The 22,646-nt window shown below is 33.4% G+C and overlaps 1 protein-coding gene across 1 annotated transcript in view; it reads left to right on the top strand.

The window, feature by feature from the left end:
• The window catches only part of LOC135320962 (IQ domain-containing protein M-like), a 213,249-nt gene that overhangs the window by 124,772 nt on the left and 65,831 nt on the right, over positions 1-22,646 (top strand). The window contains 1 exon segment of the mRNA XM_064484195.1: positions 3,115-3,276. Coding sequence (XP_064340265.1) covers positions 3,115-3,276 — 162 coding nt within the window.

The following is a 22,646-nucleotide window of genomic DNA, read 5'->3' as shown; positions in this document are numbered from 1 at the left end:
ATGTTCAGAATATTTTAGGACATAGTAAGGACCCAATATTATTTTAAGAGCATCAGGAAACCATTGATGAGAAAATATATGTAATAGGAAACCATTAAATAAGAAAATGTATTACAAATACTTTAAAAATATTCTGGCTGCAGTTTAGGGACAAGATCAAAAGGGCCAAGAAAACTATTTAGGAGGCTAAAGTGTTTGTATAAAACTAGATGATAGTTTTTCTGGGAGGGTGGCAGTGGGTGGTGAGGTGAGTGTCAAGGAGGTCTTGTTTTCTAGGTTGTGTCATTAGGTAGGGGCTGTTTACTGAGACAGAACCTGGCACAAGACAGACATTAAGATGCCCATTTGCTAGTCAAGTAGAGTTGTCAGTTAGTCAATGTATATCTTGATTTTGCTAACTGTAAGATGTGTATTTTCATATTTTAATGTCCCTAAAATTGAGCTACATATTATAATCAATGGTATGCCATAGTTAAATTTCCAGCCAATTTATATTTCTTAGTAGTATGTAAACTAATGGAGTCATCAACAGCTGTAATGTCTTAGATTCAACAAAATATGTTGCTTATTATTATTGCTGATACTAAGAACAAGGAAGACCACCCTTACATTGATTAGTAGCCCACGAGTACTGATTAACCAAAAATTCCTGATCAGTATCCAACAAGAACATCCAAAATAGTGCAGGAGTGACTGGAAATGGCAGTGACTTCAGGATGACTGACCATTTTTCCACTCACCCATCCAGAGCACAAGCAAGATGGGGGAGGAGCAGGAAGCTGCCATCATTGTCTAAATAGAATAGAGGCTGTACCATCATCTGTTAAATGGAGAGCATGATAATAACAACAATAGCACTTAAGTAATGCTGACCATAGACCAGGTGTTCTTCTAAGGACTTTATGTCAACTCATTTATAGTCTTCATTACAACACTATCATGTGAACATTTTTACTAAGATACTAAGCCTGAGAGATGTTAGCTAACTTGCTTCGGGTCACACAGCTCATAACTGGCAGATCCAGGTTGTTGACCAAGCAGTTGAGAGCCTCTGCTCTCAGCCACTGCTGCTGCTACCTCTAATGAAGATAAGTCACTGCTTGGTGACCTGGGAGTAATAGAGAGTCATGTAAATATTGTGTGGGCTTTTGCTACACACCAGACCTAGACACAAGAATCTGAGCTCCTCAGAGTTTTACTACATATAATGCTTGATAAGAAGGGATAAGGAAGAGCTCTTATACTTTCGCATTCTGAGAACAGCATTATTACATCTAAATCCAACGTAGCAATACTGACTTAGCAGTATATTAAAAGAAAGGTGCTCCATAAATAACAAGTTATCAATATCAGCAGTGAAAATTAAATTCCTGTTTTTATCTTGGGATGACATGCATAATAAAGCAAAAAGAAGAGGACATGTTTTACAGGCTGTATGTTTTCTAAAATAAAAAATGCTTATTGTAATCAACTTTGATATTACAAAGGAACGTACAGTAATTCAAAAATCATTATGCCTTGTTGATTTAATCTGCAAGGCTCCATTTGTATTTCCTGATGGCAAATGGTGGCATTAGCAAGACTGTGAGCTAGAAAACTTCAGTGTGTGTCTGAAACTACAGCTATCACTGTATCCCGTTATCCTGGTGGCAAGTTCAACATTACACAGACTTCACTTATTTCTACTTAGTCTTCAGTCAGGATAAGCCAGTAAGAGAAAGTGCCAGTTCTGTATTCGCCACTGCTTAGATTTTAGCGTAGACATTTTATTGTGCCCAAAATGGAAACATTTGCCTTTATGGGAAATAAAATGCTTTGTAAAAACAAGTAAGTATAACCCTATTAAGTAATGTTACTAAACATCTTGTTTAAGCTAAAGGAATTAGAAAGATGTAAATCTTGAGTAAGAGAGAAAGCTTAAGTGAAATTTCACACCAAATAGGCTGCTGTTATTGCTAGCTTTTCCTACTTTATTTTTTTCTTTGCAGTTTCAAAGAAAGAAACTCTGATTGCTAGATTGATACCTGGCTGACTATCCACCAACAAACCTACTTTCTTAATCATTTAATCATTATGTCAAACTGCCTTATACTCACTGCACCACAAAACACGATATTTAATAAAATAAAGGGGAAGAAAGAAAGGAAGGTAGGTAATAGGAAGAGAAAGAAAGACAATATAATGGGATTCTAAATAAAGATTTACATCAGTATCTCTCTTTTCTTTGAAATATTTCTAGGTAAAGTCACTTTGAATGAACTGCTCAAGAGACTGCCTTATTAAATTTTAGGACATTGGCTTGTCAACCAAAAACTGAAAACACAAACTGGAGGCCCAAGAGCCATTACTGAAGATTTTTTACTCTACAATTCAAATTATTTTTTAATTCCAGCTTTCTTATCTACTAGTTAACACAGGTCATGTTCTCTTGACAAGCATTTGTTTGCAAATAAGAATTTCCTCACACAATCCAAATTTTAATTGAATCATTTACAGATTGCAAGATTTAAGCAAGTTATTTAATTTCTTTGGACCTTAAATTCCTCATATAAAATGGAAAAAATAACAGTGTCTGCCTTATAGAAGTGTTATGAAAGTTAAATATGTTAATGGTTTAGACCAATTGGAACAATTCCTTGCATATAGTAGGTGCTATATAAATATTTATGTTTGTGTTATTGTATTTTGTTAAAGACCAAAGCCTAAGAATATTGATTATTTCAGTAGTTCCTGTTTATGGAACTCTACATTTACTCAACATTTTTGTCAGATTACTCTGATTTCATTGTTTAATGGCAATTAAAGAAATACATGGTCATGTTATAAAATATGGTTATGTTATAGTGTGTATAATGTGAATGCTGTTAATTGGTTATCTTACTTTTCTCTAAAGCTATTAACAACACTGCTTTAAACTGATAGTTTGACAATTCTACTACTAAAGCCCTTAAGTCTTAATTTTTGCTAGGAATTATTTTGGGTGAAGTATCTTTGGCTAAAGAAAACTATGTTATCAACATAATCATTAGGATTCAATTTGCATCCCTTAAAGAATCACATTTAGAAATTTTTCAACAATGTCTAAAATTTTTTTTAAATAATTTTTTTTAACAGAAGACTGTGAAAAATACTCTGAAATCACCAAGAAATCCAATGCAATTGAAATGTTATTTACACTCTACCCTCCTCAAGGTGCCCATGTGTGTAATAAAAATTGGCTTAGGTCAACTTGGCTGAGACCCATAGTAAATGGGGAAGAAGGATATAAGTATATAGGTAAGATACTAAACCGTATTATTTTCTTTTATAATAAAGAAGAAATGACCTTGTGCTTTATGTAAGTACACTTATCCATCACTTAGATGATGTGGAGTATTACATTGGCCCTATAGAGTATTACCTTTAGTTCTTAAGTATTATGCTTGCAATTTAAAATGTGGCTGTTTTTCACTTTGGTGTCCCCACTAGAATAGTGAAGACACACTGTGTTTATCTGTTCACCTAATAATGGACATTTGGGTTGTTTTTTAAAAAAGTGATACTATAAGGAAAGCTGCTGTGAACATCACGTGCAAGACTGTGCATAGACACGTGTTTGCATTTCTCTTGACTAAACTGTTTTCCAAAGTGATACCATTTCATATCCACCATCAACAGAAATATAAGCGTTGCTTTTGTTCCATAGCTTTATCAGTACTTGGTGTAATCAATTTTTCTAACTTCAGCTGTTCTGATAGCTATGTATTGGTGTGCCATTGTGGTTTTAATTTGCATTTATCTAGTAGATAATGATATGTAGCAACTTGTCATGTATTTGTCATTTGCTTATCTTCCTTGGTGAGGTGTCTCTTCAAAGTTTTGGCCACTTTTATATTGTTTTTTGTTGTTATTAAGTGTTGAGAGTCCTTTAGATATTCTGAATATAAATTCTTAACATATATATACTTTGCAAATATTTTCTCCCAGTCTGTGGCTGTCCTTTCTTTCTTTTAATGATATCTTCTGAAAAGCAGGAGTTTTTAAATGTTGATGAAGTCAGATCTACCACTGTATTCTTTTATGATTCATGCTTTTACTGTTATATCCAAGAAACACTGGTTAGACCTCTGGTTTGAAGATTTTCTTCTAGAAATTTTATAGTTTTAGGTTTTACATTTCAGTGAATGATTTATTTTGAGTTATATTTTTTACATAGCTCAAAGTATAGGTTGAAGTTCTTTCTTTTTTAACATATTGATATCCAAATGTGTTAGCACTATTTGTTGAAATAGTACTAATCTTTAATAGTATTATCTCTCTATTAATTAACTTTGTATTTTGGTAAAAAAAACCAAATAAGACAAAGAAAATATATAGACGACAAAGAAACACATGAAATAATGACCAATTTACTAGTCCTTAGGAAAATACAAATAAAACCCATCGAGTCCTACCACTACTCATCTATTAGAATGACTAAAATAAAATTTAAAAATCTGATAATTCAAGTCTAGCAAGAATGTAGAGTAACTGGAACACTCATATATTGATGGTGGAAATGCAAAATTGCACAACCAATACTTAAAAATGTTGATTTTTTCTTATAGTTAATATAATCTAACCATGAAACCCAGCCATCCTACCCCTTGAAAATTACCCAAAAGAAATGAAAGTGTTTGCTTACACAGAACCTGTATATGAATGTATATAGCAGCTTTAATCATAAATGCCAAAAGCTGGAACAACACAAATGTTTGTCAACTGGTGAATGAATAATTAAAATCTGTTAACATCTGTACAATGAAGTACTATTCAGCAATAAAAAAGAAAGAACTATTGCTACAATAACATGGATGAATTTCAATGTTAAGTGTAAGAAGCCAAACTCAAAGGCTATATTTTGATTCCATTTAAATGACATGTTGGAAAACAAAACTAATAGGAGAGAATCAGTCTTGTGATTGCCAGGGTTTACTGCTGCTGGGAGGGTTTGACTACAAAGAGGTCCTGTGAGGGAGTTCTTAAGGTGATGAAACTGTTCTGTATTTTGATCATAGTGTGGTTACATGACTCTAAAAATTACTAAAACTAACTGTATAACAAAAAGAATGAATTTTACTGTAAATACATTTTAAAAATAAATACAACATAAGAAGAGAGAAGAATTTAAGAATGACCAACAAACCCAAAAATGATGTGCACCATTTTTGGCATTAGGGAAATGTAAACTAAACACAGTGGGATACTACTACACATCTACCGTAGGGGCCAAAATTAAAAAGACTAAACACTCCAAGTGCTGCAACTAGAACACCAATATTCTGCTGATACAAAAGTAAAAGGGTAAAAACACTGTGCAAAATACTTTGACCCTTTCTTAGAAAATTAAATGTACACTTGCTATACAACCCAGCCATACCACTCCTAGCTATTTGCCTAAGAGAAAAGAAAGTATATGTCTATACAAATACTTGTACATAAATATTCATAGACCCTTTTTTGTAAAAGACTCAAAGTAGAAACAACTCAATTGCCCATATACAGATGGAAGGATAAACAAACTGTGATATATCCATGCAGAATAATATTCATCAATATAAAAGAACAGACTATTGAATATATACGATGCATGTAACAAACAATATGGCTAAATCTCAAAAGAATTACACTGAAAGAGGTCAGACAACAAAAGAGTACAAGAGTATGATTCTATCTGTATAGAAGTCTAGAAGTTGCAAACAAACTAGGCCTATGACAGGAGCAGATCTGTGGTTACCTGGGCTGGGGATGAGAAATAGAAGTGAGATGTGATGGGTTACAAAATTTTGGGGGGTGATGGAAATGTTTATTAACTCGATTGTGGTGATGCGTGATGGTTCCACGGATGCAAACGTATGTCAAAATTCGTCAAATTACACATTTTAAATATGTGTAGTTTTTCATTTATGCTTCAGTAAAGCTATAGAAGTAGTTGAAAACATAAATTTAAAGGACCAAGATATTAAAATTTAATTTGCTAATATTTTTAAAAGATGACTTTTATCTTTACATTTTAAAACTAGCATATTAGAACTTATCTATAGAGAGTCACAAATTTAATGCAATCTCATTTCACTTGCACGTGTAAAGGTATATTTAATTGCTCAGTTCTGATAGGTAGCCTAGAGGAAGAAGAGGGAAAGAAAGAGAAAGAAAATTATGAAAAAGAAAGCTGAAGGTTTTAGGTTCTATAAGGTGAATCAGGACCCTGATTGCAATTTATTTACTCTTTGCAACTTCCCCCTGAAAATTAACAGAATGTGACCTATTACATTTTAAAAGATTTGTGTTCATTGTTTAGAGCCATTTGTAAACATTTGGTTCAAATAAAACAAATCGAAAGGAAATACACAAGTGGCCTTATGTTATAAGTTGAGGGCTCATCTCCTGAAGTTTTATGCTTTCTTTTCCCTTTTTAGTAAGTGACTGGGCCTTGAATCTTTTTAAATTACAGTTGTTATTAAATTGATTGACAAGAGTTTGCAGTATTTGCCTTGAAAAAGATTAGTCTATTACAGAAGTGCTTTCTGAAACTCAGTAACTCCTTGGCTATAAACATTTTAAGGAAGATAGCTCTGGGAATTTATTATGTGTCCAACATTAATACTCCACAATGTAGGCACTCCTGTTTATTGATTTCACTCTGTAGATTTAGAGACAGATCATCAGTAAGAGCTGAAAAGTAGTTAATAGAGTTACTGAATGTTCTACAAATGGCATGGGTTGCTAACAAATTATAAAGACCATACACACTCTAAAAATATTTAGTATATCCATATTTTATATCCCAGAATTCCTGGGCTTGAATATGAACAAAGTATTTCTTCTGAATTATAATTTTATAATCTTAGAATATGAATTTTAAAAATCTGTATATATTTTTTTTTTTTCCTAAGAGCACATGTCTTGTCAAACTTATTTTCAGGAAAGTTATTTTGGAAGGCTAGTCTTTTTTTTTTTTTTTTTTTTCACATGAACGAGCCATTCTTTTATTCACTCCACAGAAGAAAAGATGACAATATTGAGTAACTGATTAGCATCTCTGAGTTTTAAACTCTGTCTCTTTGAAGATATAGATTCTTCGTGGCAGCAGCTCTCCTCCCTGTTTTGACTGGAAGGCTAGTCTTTTAACATGTCTTTGGTTGTCTTTCCCTATGAGCTGTCTATCCCTAAGCACCCCTGCCCCTCTGGCCTGTCACGGATAGGCTGGACTTGTTCTTCTCCTTCATGTACTTTTGTGACTTTGGTGGATTTCCAGCCTGGAAGCTGTAGATTTTATTAATGAACTCTTGGAATTCTAATGATAATACCTTAAAAGGGGTAGGTTAGTCATTATCTTTTAAGGAAATAATTTAGGGAATACAAATGAATGATTAAATTACTTTCTCAAAGCATTGGTCCATTCTTAACTGAAATCATATTATTGTATTACAGTAAGGTTTCTAATTAGTTCAGATTCTGAGTAATGAGCTCTAGTTCTGCTACTTCTTTGTCATACATCATTTTGAGCCCTTCATATAGTAAATTTTACTTACCTTTATAATATGTGGTTAATTAAGTTATGTAATTAATACTGGAAGCAGATTTCCTGGTCTAATCACTGTTTTGTTACCTATTATGAGTACAAGGTATCTTTTTTATGCCCTTCAGTTTATACCACTGCCTTCGGGCAAGACCTGATGTACATTAGCCAAATGAGAATCTATCCCATCTTTAAAGACTATGGAAATTACTCAATTGTCCTTGACAGTCAAGTCTGATTTTTATGATCTCCTCTGTCAGAATTTTCTACTTTGCAACGTTAAGAGTTTCTTTTCTTACACACTCTTTGTTGCAGTTGTAACTATTTCACTCTCCACAAAATAAAAGCTCTGCATAGATGCTTAAGACTCTTTCTTTCTGCTAAAAATATTCCTTTTAAAATATAGTTCCTCAGAAGCCCTCTGTCTAATCCTTAATGTCTTTTGGCACTTCTCTCTATAAACAATTTCCACATTTTCTCATTTGTTTAAAAGTAGTGGAACTCAGACTAAGATGTAATAATCCAATAAGTCTGATTTATTGTGAATATAATCCTAGCTACTACATGTTCTGCTTATATCTTTTGCACTTTTTTAGACTTCTTAAATACACATCTCAGCATTTACTTGGATTTCTATCCATCATTTTTATCTCCTTTTTGGGAGCATATTTTCTTGTAGCTATATGATATATGTGTAATTTAATTTGCCTTCTAAAGTCCCTACCGTGACTTGACTGATTTTCCTTAACTTATTTAAAATATGGACATTTATTACTCTTGTTAAAACTAAGTTGAGTGTTGAGCCCATTCTTCGAGGTGGTCTATAACATTAATTATTACAAAATGAAAAACCCAAATAAATCCTGATTTGAAAGGAGCTCCATATATTTTATATCACTTATATCTGCTCAAGCATAGGAAGTGGTCTGTTATTATTTGGATAGGTTTAAATGTACTATGGCTAGTTCAATATTGTGCTTTGCCTGTAGAGTACCTGTTTGCTTGAGGAGAATAATGTAGTCACTGAAAATTATATTTTAAGTTCAACTGAACTTGAAAAATTGTTTGGATATATACCCATTGATCTCCATTTTACCAACTACAAACACCTTGCAGCCTCCTCTTTTATGTTCTTTAATGTTCCTTTGATTTTCGTTGTTAAGGGCAAATCATGTGAATGTGTTTTCATGATAAATGTAATTGCTGGTGGAAAAAATGTTATTTTATTTTAGATGGTTCAGTTGATTAAAATTTCAGCATTAGTACATTCACAAGAATAATCCAACATAAAGATAACAGGAATGCTATATTATGTCTGGCTAGCATTTTTTAACTATGGTCAAATTATTAAAAATTCTTTAGGATGATGAATTAGGTCTTCCTCATTTGATGGGATGAGTGTGTGAATTCCTTTTTTTTTTTCTTGGATGTCAGTGATAAAATCAGAGATGTGGTTCTCATTTCCTCAACCCATTTCACTAAGCAAGTTGGAAGCACTGAGGAAGAAGACATTAAGATATGGCATCAGGTCTGTATTTAAAGGAAATGTGAGTTGCACAAATACAACAACCTACCACTCACTACATTACTGCTTATCTTTGTAAAATAAAAATTGTAGGATTATTGTTTCATTATTTTATTTCTTCATCTATTTATTTAACAAGCATTAATTGAGTGTCTCCTATATGCTTGGCAACAAAGATTGAGAAATAACTAAAGCTTATGCTTAATCCCTGCCCTAGAAGTGTTTACATTCTAGCAGATCCAAAACCCTGTCAGATTTTGGCTCAGTCAGTCCTACTGAGCACTCTTATTAGTCCATGAGTCAAATAGAATGATACCAAATGATGACCTTCAAAAAAAATCTTGACAGAACACCTCTAAATGACAAAGGATAACAGTAACACTCAATATCTGAAATAAAAACTCAAAGCTGAGTTCATTGTCCTTCTAAGTAAGGGAGAGTCGTGTTGGTTAAATAGTCTCCCTAGGTAAAGAAGACTGTTGATACTAATAAGGGTTTTTGAGAAGAGTGGTAGCCAGCTCCCAAGATGCCCCAATGATCTATGCCTCTTGGTATTCATGCCCATGTGGAGGTACACACATTGTATCAGGGTTGGTCTTTCTTACCAAGAGAATACAGCAAAAGTGATGGTATGTTATTTCTGAGGCTAGGTCATAAAAGACTTTGTGGCTTCTCCCTTGCTCTCCTTTAGATAAACTACTCAGGAAAGCTAGTGATCATGTCATGAAGGCACTCCAGCAGCCCTGCTGAGAGATTGGTGTGCTGAGGAGCTGAGGGCATATGCCTACAGGCAGTAAGGAGCTGAGGTCTATGTGGGTAATGCAACATGGTGGTGGAGCCAGCACCATAATACTCCTGCAAAGATAACTCCAGCTCCAGTGACAGCTGGACTACAACTGACCCACCCAGAAAATCCACTGCAGATTTCTAACCCTCAGAAACTATGTGAGACAAATGTTTGTTGTTTTATAACTCTAGTTTTGGGGTAATTTGTTACACAGCATACAAGTCAGTGATTGGTGGTTTTTACTAGTGGGAGTGAAATGACGTAGGATTGAGTGTGACCCCTCAGAAATGAGTTGCTAGTTGACTGGCCTTCAGAAAACATGTTACTAGAGTGGAACTTTTGTTCATTAGTTAACTTTTAAAAGTAGGATTTCTCACTAATTGATTGGTTGGCTTTCAGAGGTATATTTACTGAGGTGCGTTTTCACCAGCTGATAAAATAGGTTTAATATTGGTTTTGGGGTTGCTTGTCAGTGTGGCTATAGAACTACAATTCATTGGTTAAAGAGATATAAAAACAAGTTCTGATACTAACTTGTTACATAGCTGTAGAACTGTTAGGCTTTTCTTAAGACTGTCAGGGGGAAAGTTATTCTCAATAAATAGGTGCAGAAAGAAACAAAATAGAAATTACATGGTAGTTGACTTAATAGAAACAATTAAGCATAACTGTAAGCCTAGGTAAGGAGAATGACTGTATTTGGCAGTATGAGAGATGATTTTATAAAGATAATGATTTATGAGTTTATTCTTACAGAACAGATTAGAATTACTAAGTAGGGAATAGAAGAAAGTTGAATAGGCAAAAGGAAGAGCATGGGAGAGTCCAGATGTGGAAACTAACTTTGTTTTAAGAAATTTTTAAAAAATTCTCCTGCTCCACTTAGCACAGGACTCTTTTTTTCTTATTGTGTTATAATTGGAATATAACATCATGTTAATTTCAGATGTACAACATAATGATATCTGTATATATTGTGAAATGATCAACACAAGAAGTCTAGTTAACATCTGTCATGATACATAATTATAATTTTTTTCTTGTGACAAGAACTTTTAAGATATACTCTTAGTAACTTTCAAATACATTATAGTATTATTAACTATAATCATCCAGCTATACCTCCCCATGACTCATTTATTTTATAACTGGAAATTTGTACCTTTTGACCACCATTTCCTATTTTCCCACTCCCCTGCCTCTGACAGCCATTAATCTTGTCTCTGTATCTATGAATTCAGTTGGTTTTTTGTTTGTTTGTTTGTCTGTTTTGTTTTTAGATTCCATACATAAGTGAAATTATATGGTATTTGTCTTTCCCCCTCTGATTTATGTCACTCACTCAACATAAGGAATTCATGGTCCATCCATGTTTTTGCAAGTGGTAAGATTTACTTCTTTTTGTGGCTGAATAATATTCCATTGTGTATATATGCTCCACATTTTCTTTATCCATATGTCCATTGATGGACACTTAGGTTGTTTTCATGTCTTGACTGTTGTAAATAACAACACTGCATTGAGCATGGGGGTACATGTATTTTTGAGTTAGTGTTTTAGTTTCCTTCAGATAACTACCCAGAAGTCCAGAAGTGGAACTGCTGGATCATGTGGTAGTTCTACTTTTAACTTTTTAAGGAAACTTCATACTGTTTTCCATAGTGGTTGCACCAATTTACATTTCCACCAAGAGTGTACAGGCTTCCCTTTTCTCCACATCCTCACTAACACTTGTTATTTCTTATCTTTTCTATAGTAGCCATTCTAATGGGTGTGAGGTGATATTTCATTGTGGTTTTGATTTGTATTTCTCTTATTAGTGACATTGAGCACATTTTCATGTACCTGTAGGTCATCTGTATGTCTTCTTTATAAAAAATATTCAGATCTTCTGCCCATTTTTAAATGAAGTTTTTTTTTGTCTTTGTTATTGAGTTGTATGCATTCTTTACATTTTTTGGATATTAACCTCTTATCAGGTATAAGAATTATAAATACTCTTTCCTATTCAGTAGTTTGTCTTTATTTCATTGATGGTTTTCTTTGCTGTGCAGAAACTTTTTAGTTTGATATAGTACCACCTGTTTACTTTAGCTTTTGTAGCCTTTGCTTTTAATGTCAAATCAAAAAATTATCACCAAGATCCATATCAAGTAACTTACCACCTATGTTGTCTTCTAGGAGTTTTGGTTTTAGGTCTTACATTCAAGTCTCTAATCTGTTGTGAGTTAATTTGTGTGTATGGTGTAAGAGAGTGATCCAGTTTCATTCTTTTGCATATGGCTTTCCAGTTTTCCCAACACCATTTATTCAAGAGTCTATCCTTTCTTCATTGTATATTCTTGTCTCTTTTGTTATAAGTTACATGTGGTCTTATTTCTGGGCTTTCTATTCTGTTCCATTGATTTTTGTGTCTGTTTTTATGTTAATATCATACTATTTTGATGACTATGTTTGTAACATAGTTTGAAATCAGAAAGCATGATGCCCCCAGCTTTGTGGTTCTTTCTGAAGATTGCTTTGGCTATTTGAGACCTTTAGGGAGACTCTTTTTAAGACAGTGGTTTTGTAAAGCCTGATTATTGGTGAACATAGTATACAATGACAAGGATAAAAAAAAATCATTTGGCAATATATATCCTTCTTTACTCAGATTTTGTTAATATAAATTATGATTATATTATACACACATTCATATATATATGTATATATAATATATATATTTGAAAATATAATATACATATTTATATAAAACTTTCTAATGTATGAATTATTCTAATTTCTAATTATATACATATATTAAAAATCTCTAATTTTATAAAAATTATATTTACATAGATTTATAAATACTATATAGCAGCCCCTGGTATCTGCCATGATTGTTATGATGGTAAAATGCCATAGTTAATGTAAAGTTAATATTTATAAATTTCAAACTCATAAGACTAAGGGCTATACATTTTATGTGATTTTCTCATTTTATCTTCATAATCTGTATGATAGATGCGATTATTGAACACATTTTACTAGAAGAAATATTATGCCCTTGAAAGGCTAAGTAACTTGTGTGGTCATCCAGCTATTAGATGGTACAACCAGGATTTCAGCTCAAATATTCTGAACCTAGAGCAAGCACTTACAACTTCATATAATAAATGTATTATAAAGATGATTTATTTTGATTCATCAAGAGAATATTAAATTATGATTAGTTTATCCTTTTAGAATTCAGTGGAATGTGTATAATTCATCTTAAAGAAGTAATACTTATAGATTTATATATGATAGCAATTACAGCATTGTAATTACTGCAAATGTTTAAACAATGTAAATCCACAATAGGGAAATGGTTAAATAAATTATGATTCATTAATAATATGGAATTCAATATGAACATTAAAATTATTTTATTAAGTATTTACTTAAGGGAAATATGAAGATTTAAAAATTTTTTAATTGAAATATAGTCGGTTTACAATGTTGTGTTAATTTCTGATGTACAGCATAATGATTCAGTTATACATACATATATATATATATTCCTTTTCATATTCTTTTTTATTATATGCTATTAAAAGGTATTGAATATAGTTCTCTGTGCTATATAGTAGGACCTTGCTGTTTATCTATTTTAAGTATAGTAGTTAGTATCTGCAAATCCCAAACTCCCAATTTATCCCTCCACCTTCCCCTTCCCCCATGGTAATATTGTTTGTTTTCTATATCTGTGAATCTGTTTCTATTTTGTATATAAGTTCACTTGTGTCATTTTTTTTTTTAGATTCTACGTATAGGTGATATCATATGGTATTTTTCTTTTTCTTTCTGGCTTACTTCACTTAGAATGATAATCTCTAGGTCCATCCATGTTGCTGCAAATGGCATTATTTTGTTCTTTTTTATGGCTGAGTAGTGTTACATTGTCTATGTATATATATATATACCACATCTTTATCCAGTCATCTGTCAATGGACATTTAGGTTGCTTCCATGTCTTGGCTGTTGTAAATAGTGCTGCTGTGAACGTTGGGTGAGATATACTGACAATATATCTTTAGTGAAAAAATGTTGCAGAATAGCATGACATTTACTATATTCACATAGTTGCATGAAATTAATGTAAGAATATATAAATTTTAATCTCTACATTGTGTGAATCCAGTGGACTTCAAATATTTTGGTGTGGCTGAATTTTCTAATTTTTCTACATATTCTACACATTTTACTATACGTTTCTTGTTTAATAGTAATAAAAGAGATTTAGGGACTTGAAAATTGTCATCTTAAACTTCCATGTATATGACATATTCTTTAATTTAAAAATCAAAAGTTTTGTCTATTTTTACATTGCTCCTCATATGTTTATCTTTATATCATTTATTTTTGTTTTGCTGTGTTAACTATAGTGAAAAGAATATTTGTCACATCAAGATAAAATATAGCATTTCTAAAAACGGTAGAAACGAATGAAACCATTTTATAATTTATTTTTCAAAACCGTCTAAAATAATTTTGTATTTAAAACTATAGACCTTCAGAAATGTGAAAATATATATTTGGACTATCTCTTTCTTTGGTAGTTCTATAAGCTTTTGAGAACGTATTTCTTATTTCCACACCAAAAGTCTTTAGCACATAGTAAGCATTTATGCACTATTGTTTTATGAATGTATATGTGAAGCATTACTACAACATTTAAGCCATTTTTTCAACTTTTATATATTAAAATTACTTGTGTTTATTCTACAGATTCCTTCAAAGATTATTGTAATGTGATATGGCAGTAATATAGTATGACATGGTTCTTTAGTATTTAACATTTTTAATTTAATAAAATATAATTTAACCATAATGGAGGCAAAAATCCAAGGTAATAAGAACATATTCAGTCACTCCACAATCTTTATAGAGTGTCTTGTGTTCAATGCTCTGTGATAAATATGATGAAGATTCAAAAGTAAATAAAACAGCTTCCCTCTTGTGTGCTTATGATTTAGGCTGAGGGAGATGATACACGTACATAATTAACTACCATAGACGATGTGAAGTGGTGACTGATGTAAAACAAGCTCATACTGAGTTGTCAGTTGCTCTGCTAAGCAGTCCTGAGAGGCAGGGCAGAGAAAGGGCTTTGCAGGAGACAGGAGCCTGGGCTGTGATGCAGACACTTTGAACATCTTTGGAGAACTGTGAACATGCTTCTAAAGTCATTTCCTGCTCACAGGAAGAAAGTCCCCTCAACTAAAACATGCATAATATGTGTAACCAGCCCTTCTAAAGTAACAATAATTAAAAACAGTACACCTGCTTACTAAGGTAGTGATCAGCTATAGTGTACTTATACATTGATATTTTTAATGTATAAACTTAATATAAAGATGGTTTTTAGAAATTTTGTAAAATTGTAAAAAAAAGGAAGATATGACTAAGAGTTCACTTTCTTTCATATAACCACTTTTTATTATTTTACCACATTTTCTTCCAGTAATTTGTAAAACTACCTGTAACTAGAATATGGAAGCTCTGGAAGGGATGCTACCGTGTCATTCTGCGCAATTCCCTTACATTATGGGGAGTCAGGAGGTATTAAAAAAGAATCATTTGAATTGAGGATCTCAGGACACAGAGGCTAAGTAGCTTGCTCAAGGTCGTAATCTTAGCTATCAATTGTGATGACGACGATTCAAGTTCAGAGTCTCCTCAGGCCCATTACCTCCCCTGCCACTGCCTGCCCACCACAAACACACATGCTTCCTAAGCCATACTGGCTTTTTGTGAAAATTAGTTTTTCTGAACAAAGTAAGCACCACTATCCCTGTCTTTGTACTAGTCTTTTTTTTTTCTCTTTGTTTTTTTCAGTCTTTAAAATTCGCTTCTCATTTTGTCCTTTGAATATTTTCCGAAGCAAAAACAAAGAAATACTATTCACTCTCCTTTTTGCTCTATCTTGGGAGTGGAGGTGAGGCAAAGGCCTGGAGCTGAGGCAGCCGGACCCTGCAAAAGAGCCCCGGCTCTCATGGCCGGCAGACACACTGGGCTCCAACCTTTTTAGCTCGGACCACGCATTTTTGGTCCTTCAAATGCTGCTTTGTGTGACTGTTTTAAGCTTAATTCCTTTCCTTTTCCAACTACGTATGTTAAATGGTAGGAAATAGTACTTCATCATGAAACTTCATATAAGATAAAAACTGATCCTTATCACATGTAAATTTTATTTAAACCTGAAAATCAGTTAATATCCCCAGGAGAGAATGATGACTTTTCTCCCCAAGCTTGCAGTATAATGAAGTAAAAATGTTTTCACAATACTTTGGAATTTTTATAATTGTCCTCTGTATTGTTCGACTGTCAGTTAAATTAGAACATTTGATAATTGTAGGGAGCTGATAAGACTTTCTATTAAAGGTATGTCATTATGTTAATCTCGGTTCAAATATAGTCTGCCCGAATCCTATTTTGATTATATAATATTAGAATAAAATAACCTGTTAAATTAGATTACCCTGGAGGGCATAGAACATTTTAAATGCCTTTGAAGTTAACCTTAGTTTAAACAAGTATATAAATAGTGGACTGCTAAAACTATAGCTGTCTTTCCTCCTTAAAGCCTTTACAATTTGTAGCATAGATATTTCTATATAAATAGAGATACTTTAGACTTAAAGTCAACCAATGAATAAGATTATTTAGCTTTTAATTGTTTGCCTATTGTGGGAAAATAGTGAGTGATGAATTTTTTTAAATGTAGAGGCTCCCAGATTTCATCTGTTGTGCAAACACCAGGATACTGGAGTTATTTAATAAATACATTGACAGTTGTTCATACAAAACATGTAACTTTAGTTTTGAAAAATGATCTTTGTGTCATGTTGCAAATAATAGAGGTCCTTCAACAATTTTAACTGGAATTCCTTTATTCACACATGGGAAGGACTCAGTGACCATGACTACCACACATATGTTTTTAAACATTCACATCATCCTTCATACTGTCCATTTTATTGGTGATATGGCTTGCTCTCATTTTTTCAGAGTAAGTCTGACAGATATCTATGCAAAAAGTGAATGATTCTAACTGATTTTATTTAAAAGAAATGTTCAAAACTTTATTTATATATTCCTTTATTCAAAAAGTATTCTGAAGTTCATGCTGTGGTACTATGTAGCAAGAACCTGCAGCACAGAGAAACAAAAGAATCACAGAGCAGGTTGAATATTGAGTAGATTTCTTCCTAGTCAGTATACACGTGGACTCTGAGGACCTCTGAACTAAAAAATTGCTAAATTAAATTTGGTGTTTTGGTGCCATCAAACATTTGTGTTTTTCATGATTATGTGTATTACTCTCCAGCTGACTGTCTACTGGGCTCCTGTTAGAGATTTTAAGAGTAAAATTTAAAAGCAGAAGAGGAAAAAATATAGAAGAGATGGGTGGGAAAGGAATTTTATAGTAGACGCTGGTGCCTAATTATTTGCAAAACATCACTACACACTGTCATAGGTATGGGCAGAAGTCAAGAACTATTTCTGTCTTTTTAAAGAATTGCTTACATAATGTACAACCTATGTATGTCAGTAGTAAAATAATTCTTCCACACTGTAGAATGCACCCAGGTGTGTTCTTTAATATATGCTCACTGTTTAAGAATAACCTGGTATTGTGATTTTGGTTTCTGGCTTTACATTTTAGATTAATCGGAATTCTTTAAAGTTAAAGCAAATCAACATCTATTTAGTGAACCAGCACTGTGCTTCAGTTACTATATTATCTGGAAACATAAAGCAAAATAATTACATTTCACATGTATTGAATGCTTGCTATGTGCAAAGAATTGTTCTAAATGATTTACCTGAATTTATTTAAGTAATCTTATTTAATTCTCATAAGAAACCCGATGGGCCATGTGCCATAAAAACACTGAATCACAGAGAGGCAGCATATCTGAAATGCATAGCTAGACAGTGGTAGAGTTGTGACATGAAACTAGAGTGTTTTGACTTTTCAGCCATGGTTTAAAAATATTTAAAGTAATATAGGATATTAAACATACAACCTGTAAAAGAAGTAGATCAGAATAAAAGCTTCAAATAATAATTCAAAAACAAGGCCAACACTCAGACACAATTATTTGGATGGTAATTATTGAATACTGTAAATAGATATAATGTTTTATTGGCAATTTTAGGTGGTAGTAATCAATAAAATCTTTTTTGGGGAGGAGCATGCACAATTAGTTCTTATGGGCCAACACCAATGACCAATGTTGCATTTTTATTGCTTTTTTCCTTAAAAAGAATGCAGCATTTGCTTATTACCAAAAACTGTTAACAATTAGAAAGGATAAAGAAAAATTTTATTCATTATTCATTTACTCAACAAGTATGTATAGTGTGCTTAATTAAGATCATCTATAAATTAGGCCACCAAGAGATAACTACCACTTACTTTTTGCTGTATTTTCTAATGTTTTGCTTCTTAAAATACATAATTGTAATGACAGGGTATATAAAAATTATACATATACATATGAACTTTAAAATAAGTTTTTCTGATTATAAAAATAATACATGCTCATTAGGAAAAATTGAGAAATTACAAACAAAAAGTACATTTTTAAAAAGTATGTAGAATATCCACTTTCCAAAATAATCTCTGTTAATATTTTTATATATTTCACTAATTGTATAGTGAATTATAAGACATTTCACTTACTGTATAGATAAAATTAAACACATCTATATGTACTGATTTTTTGTCATGGTTAACTTCGGAATATTCACATGTCTAAATCAAAAATGATAATGAGAAAATGATGGGAAAATACTGTTAGCTTGGGGCAGTTTAGTAATCTTTCTTGATTGAACAATTGAGGGACTTGGGTCATTCAACATGAATCTAACGGATGTAGAAGAGCATCAATCACAATTCTCTATAAAGACTAGCCAGTCTGTTTTTCTGTGTTCCTCTGCTTATGGTCAAGGAAAAAAAAAATTAGTAATTCTCCTAATAGAGCATCCAACTATGTAAGTAGTTCAGCCATTTAAAGAAGTTCTAGAAGATAACAACCCATCAATTGCTTTTGCTAGACTCGAGTGTGAGTGTGTAGGTAGGTAACAACCCTCACTCATCCCGCAAACCCAAATTACCATTCATATACTCCCACAGTCTTCAAGTTTCTACTTTTGCAAATTCAAAGCGTCTTCAATGAAAAACAAAGTGAAAAGGGGAATAGGGAATGCTTTTTGTAGCATTTGGCATCTGAACATATATACATCCAGCAGCTTGGAACAGCCTAATGGGTGCATCACTAGAGAGGAGATAGTAAAATGTGTCTCTCTCCTGTAGCAGAGAGGGGATGACTCAACTGTAAAACTTTAATATTAGATTGTGGACTCTGAGTCTAGAAGGTTTTATGAACCAAAAACAAAGATACATCCATCAAAGGTGTTCGCCGTGAGAGAGTGAATTACATTTCCTATTAGTCACATTTGAAAATTGCTAAATTAATTTCCAGTGGACTTAAGCTAACAGATTGAGGCAACACCCAGAAATATCTTCAAGTTAGATCAATTCCAGTGGAACCAACATGTCCCAGAACAAGGAGCTGCAGTGTGCCCAGTCCCACTGGAATGTGAGTGTGCCACAGCGGTTCTAATCTGACTGTGGTAAGAACCTACGGGCATGGAAAGAAGCACTGAGACCCAAGTGTTAGGGAGAGTCTGAGAAGCTCTTAGCAGTCATCACCCTGGCAAGAAATCCCATCTAAACTGTGAGTTCAGTGATATGGCACAAGAAACACATTTCCTGAGACAGAGAAAGCAACAAAAGCAAGAACACTGCTAAGGACAAAGTTCAAGCAGGCCACATAGATGCTCTGACAACACATAATCCAACAGGACTCTTGAGTTTGGGCTCCAAGCTGGTTAAGGAAAAACCTAATCTGCACAACGTTCCATGATTAAGTTTAGGTTTTGATTACTCCATCTGTTAAAGTCTGTCTAAAAGATTTTGAAAATGATTTAAGTCCTCACAAACCTGTGAAAGTCTGTTCCCATCATAAAGCTAGAAAGCATATGGAATTCTTGGGTCAGACTCTTGTCCCTCAAAAGCGTATAGCAATACTTCATTTATCTTATGTATTTAGGCTACTTTTTATTCCTGGAAATTTTCAACATACACAAAAATAGAGGGAGTAGCCCAGTGAACCTCACTACCCGCCTTCCCCAGTTATCAGCATTTCTGCAGTGTTGAGACATTCCTTGATCTCTCTCCATTTTCCCCATTCTGGTTCAAGTCACGTAATTTCTAGTCTGGACCAGTTAAAGTCCCTTAATAATCTTCCCTTGCTCACCTGACAGTCTGTTTTCCACACAAAGTCGACACGGTCTATAACTGTAATCAGATCTTCCCACTCCCATGCCTAAATCTGTCATACCTTCTGAATAAATTTTTAAAATCCTGAATACTTATCATGGCCTGGAGAGCTTTCTGATCTGTCTCAGTTTGGATGTCACCTTTTTTTTTTTGTCTCCCTAACTACCCAATCAAAAATGTCCTGCCCCAGTCCCTCCAGTCTCTCTCTCAAGAACAACAAGCTGTTTTGCTTTCATCAAGGTTTTCATCACTATCTAAAATTATGTTTCTCCCTGCTTATGACCCAGCTCTTACCTTGAGAACTCTGGCTCCGTGATGGCTGGAATCTTGTCCACATGTTCACAGTTTTCTCCCCCACCTGTAGCCGAGTGATTCTCAGCTTCAGTAGCACCTTAGAATCACCCAGGCAGCACATTCACATGCAGTCTGGGGTGGAGCCCAGGCACCATTAATTTTTTCAGACCCCCAGGTCAGTCTAGTGCATACCAGGGATTGAGAAACAATGCCTTATGAAAATGCCAGGCACATACAAGGTACTCAGGAAACTTATTTAATAACAAATGGATGAGGGCTTGGCTCCTGCTTCAATTTTATTTTGAACAATGCCACAGTAATTTGTCAGGAACATGTTATTCCTGAGTTTTCAGGGTCACTTCGGCTCTGCACTATTTATTTTTAAGTCCATATTGGTAGAGAGAGAGAAAGAGGGAGTTGAGGAAGTGTGAAAGAGGGAGAGGGAAGAGGGCTAAGGGGAGAGAAAGAGACTGATTGTATTTCCTGTGTTTTCGTCCCTGAATGAAGAAAAATCTGCCTTGTGCTAGTGTTAACCGCTGCTTCATGGGTCATACCCACCAAACCATCTGATTAGTAGGCTTCTAAACTAACTCTACTAGCAGGCTTTTACCCAGTCCAGCAATCTTGCTGCCCAGCTCTCTGACTCAGGAATAGATGAGTCTGTGAGAAGCTATCCTTTCACAACTTACCACTGCTTTACCTATAATTCTACACATCCCAGAATGGAAATGCTAGCATTAGTCCCTTTCCTGACTTTTTTCCCCCTGGCTCATTTACAGTATGCTAATAGGTGTAGGATGAACATTGCTGTTAGATTGGGAGAGCTAGAAAAGTACTCTGGCTGTTCTGAAAACTGAGGATCCACAAAGCAGAGTAACAGCCACGTAGTGTTCTAGCAAGGACAGACCTCAAGCCCCTGCCGTCTTCCTTGTGAATATTTGCAGGTGTTACATGGTTGTACACAAAGCATTATAAAACTGCCTGAGCACTGTGACCATTCCAATAATACTGAGTCAAGTAATAGACAGAGAGATAGATATAGATAGACTTTTTTTTTTTTTTTCACTTTGCAGAGTAGAGAACTGAGATTTAAGGAAATTATGTCTTGGCCAAGATTCCACAGTTTATGGTAGACTCCCTTTCATATGGTGGTATCATCAATTACAAAGAATGATGAGCAAGAAACAGTGATTGAGCTTCCTTCACAAACCAATGCCTGCAATATAATTTTTCTAGGTGATCTCAAAACTTCAAGTGTTCAAGGCTGTCCTTTTCCACATGCATTTGTAAATAAGATGAAAATGTGGCATATGGCATTTTAATCAAAGTATCCATTTCTTTTTCCAACATAACTGACATTTTTAGAAATTGTATCAAATGAATTTATATTCAATCAGATACAAATACTATGGAATATAAGTGGAAAATAAGAATTATAAAAGAAAACATACATTTGGTTGAATCCATATTATAAAATTTATTTTATTAGATTTGATGCAAATAATTTCCTCCATGAATTTTCAAAACAGAAGATCTGTTTTAATATTTCTGATATTTGCAGTTTTACCCTGTGACTTGTTGTCCTATAGGAGTCCATTAACATTTTCTATCTATTTTGTTAAATTTTACATCTGAACCTCTGATTGTTATTCCATAAATGTGAAAGTAAAATTCTTAGAACTATTGATGTTAGCAGCCCTCAGTTTATTGGTATTTTTGGATTGTTATTTTTTCATTTATAAAGATTAGTGACAAGAGTTAATTACATAATTTAGAAGTATCTCCAAATATAGAAAGCTCTCATGGGGTCTTTTAAAACAGAAGAGACAAAAGATAACATGAAAATATTAAATTTTTATCATAAGGAGCATAATGAATCAACTCGAAGTGCATCAATGATTATTTATTTCATGAATCTGTGACTCTGTCTGTGCACTTTTAATAGGCTCACACCTCACTTTCCAACACTGCTTTTCCCTTATATTGAGACTAAAATGCATACACCATGAATCAGAGACTGCAACTCAGACCCCAGCATTATTATATAACGTAGAAAAACGATCATCGTGAAAGCAATTCCCTTACTCCTGAGATAATTGTAGGTATTCTTTTTGGACAAAATCAT

Source organism: Camelus dromedarius, unplaced genomic scaffold (assembly GCF_036321535.1).
Source record: "Camelus dromedarius isolate mCamDro1 unplaced genomic scaffold, mCamDro1.pat HAP1_SCAFFOLD_45, whole genome shotgun sequence".
NCBI lineage: Eukaryota > Metazoa > Chordata > Mammalia > Artiodactyla > Camelidae > Camelus > Camelus dromedarius.
Note: the sequence above shows the minus strand (reverse complement) of the source record. Positions and strands in the feature narration are given on the sequence as shown.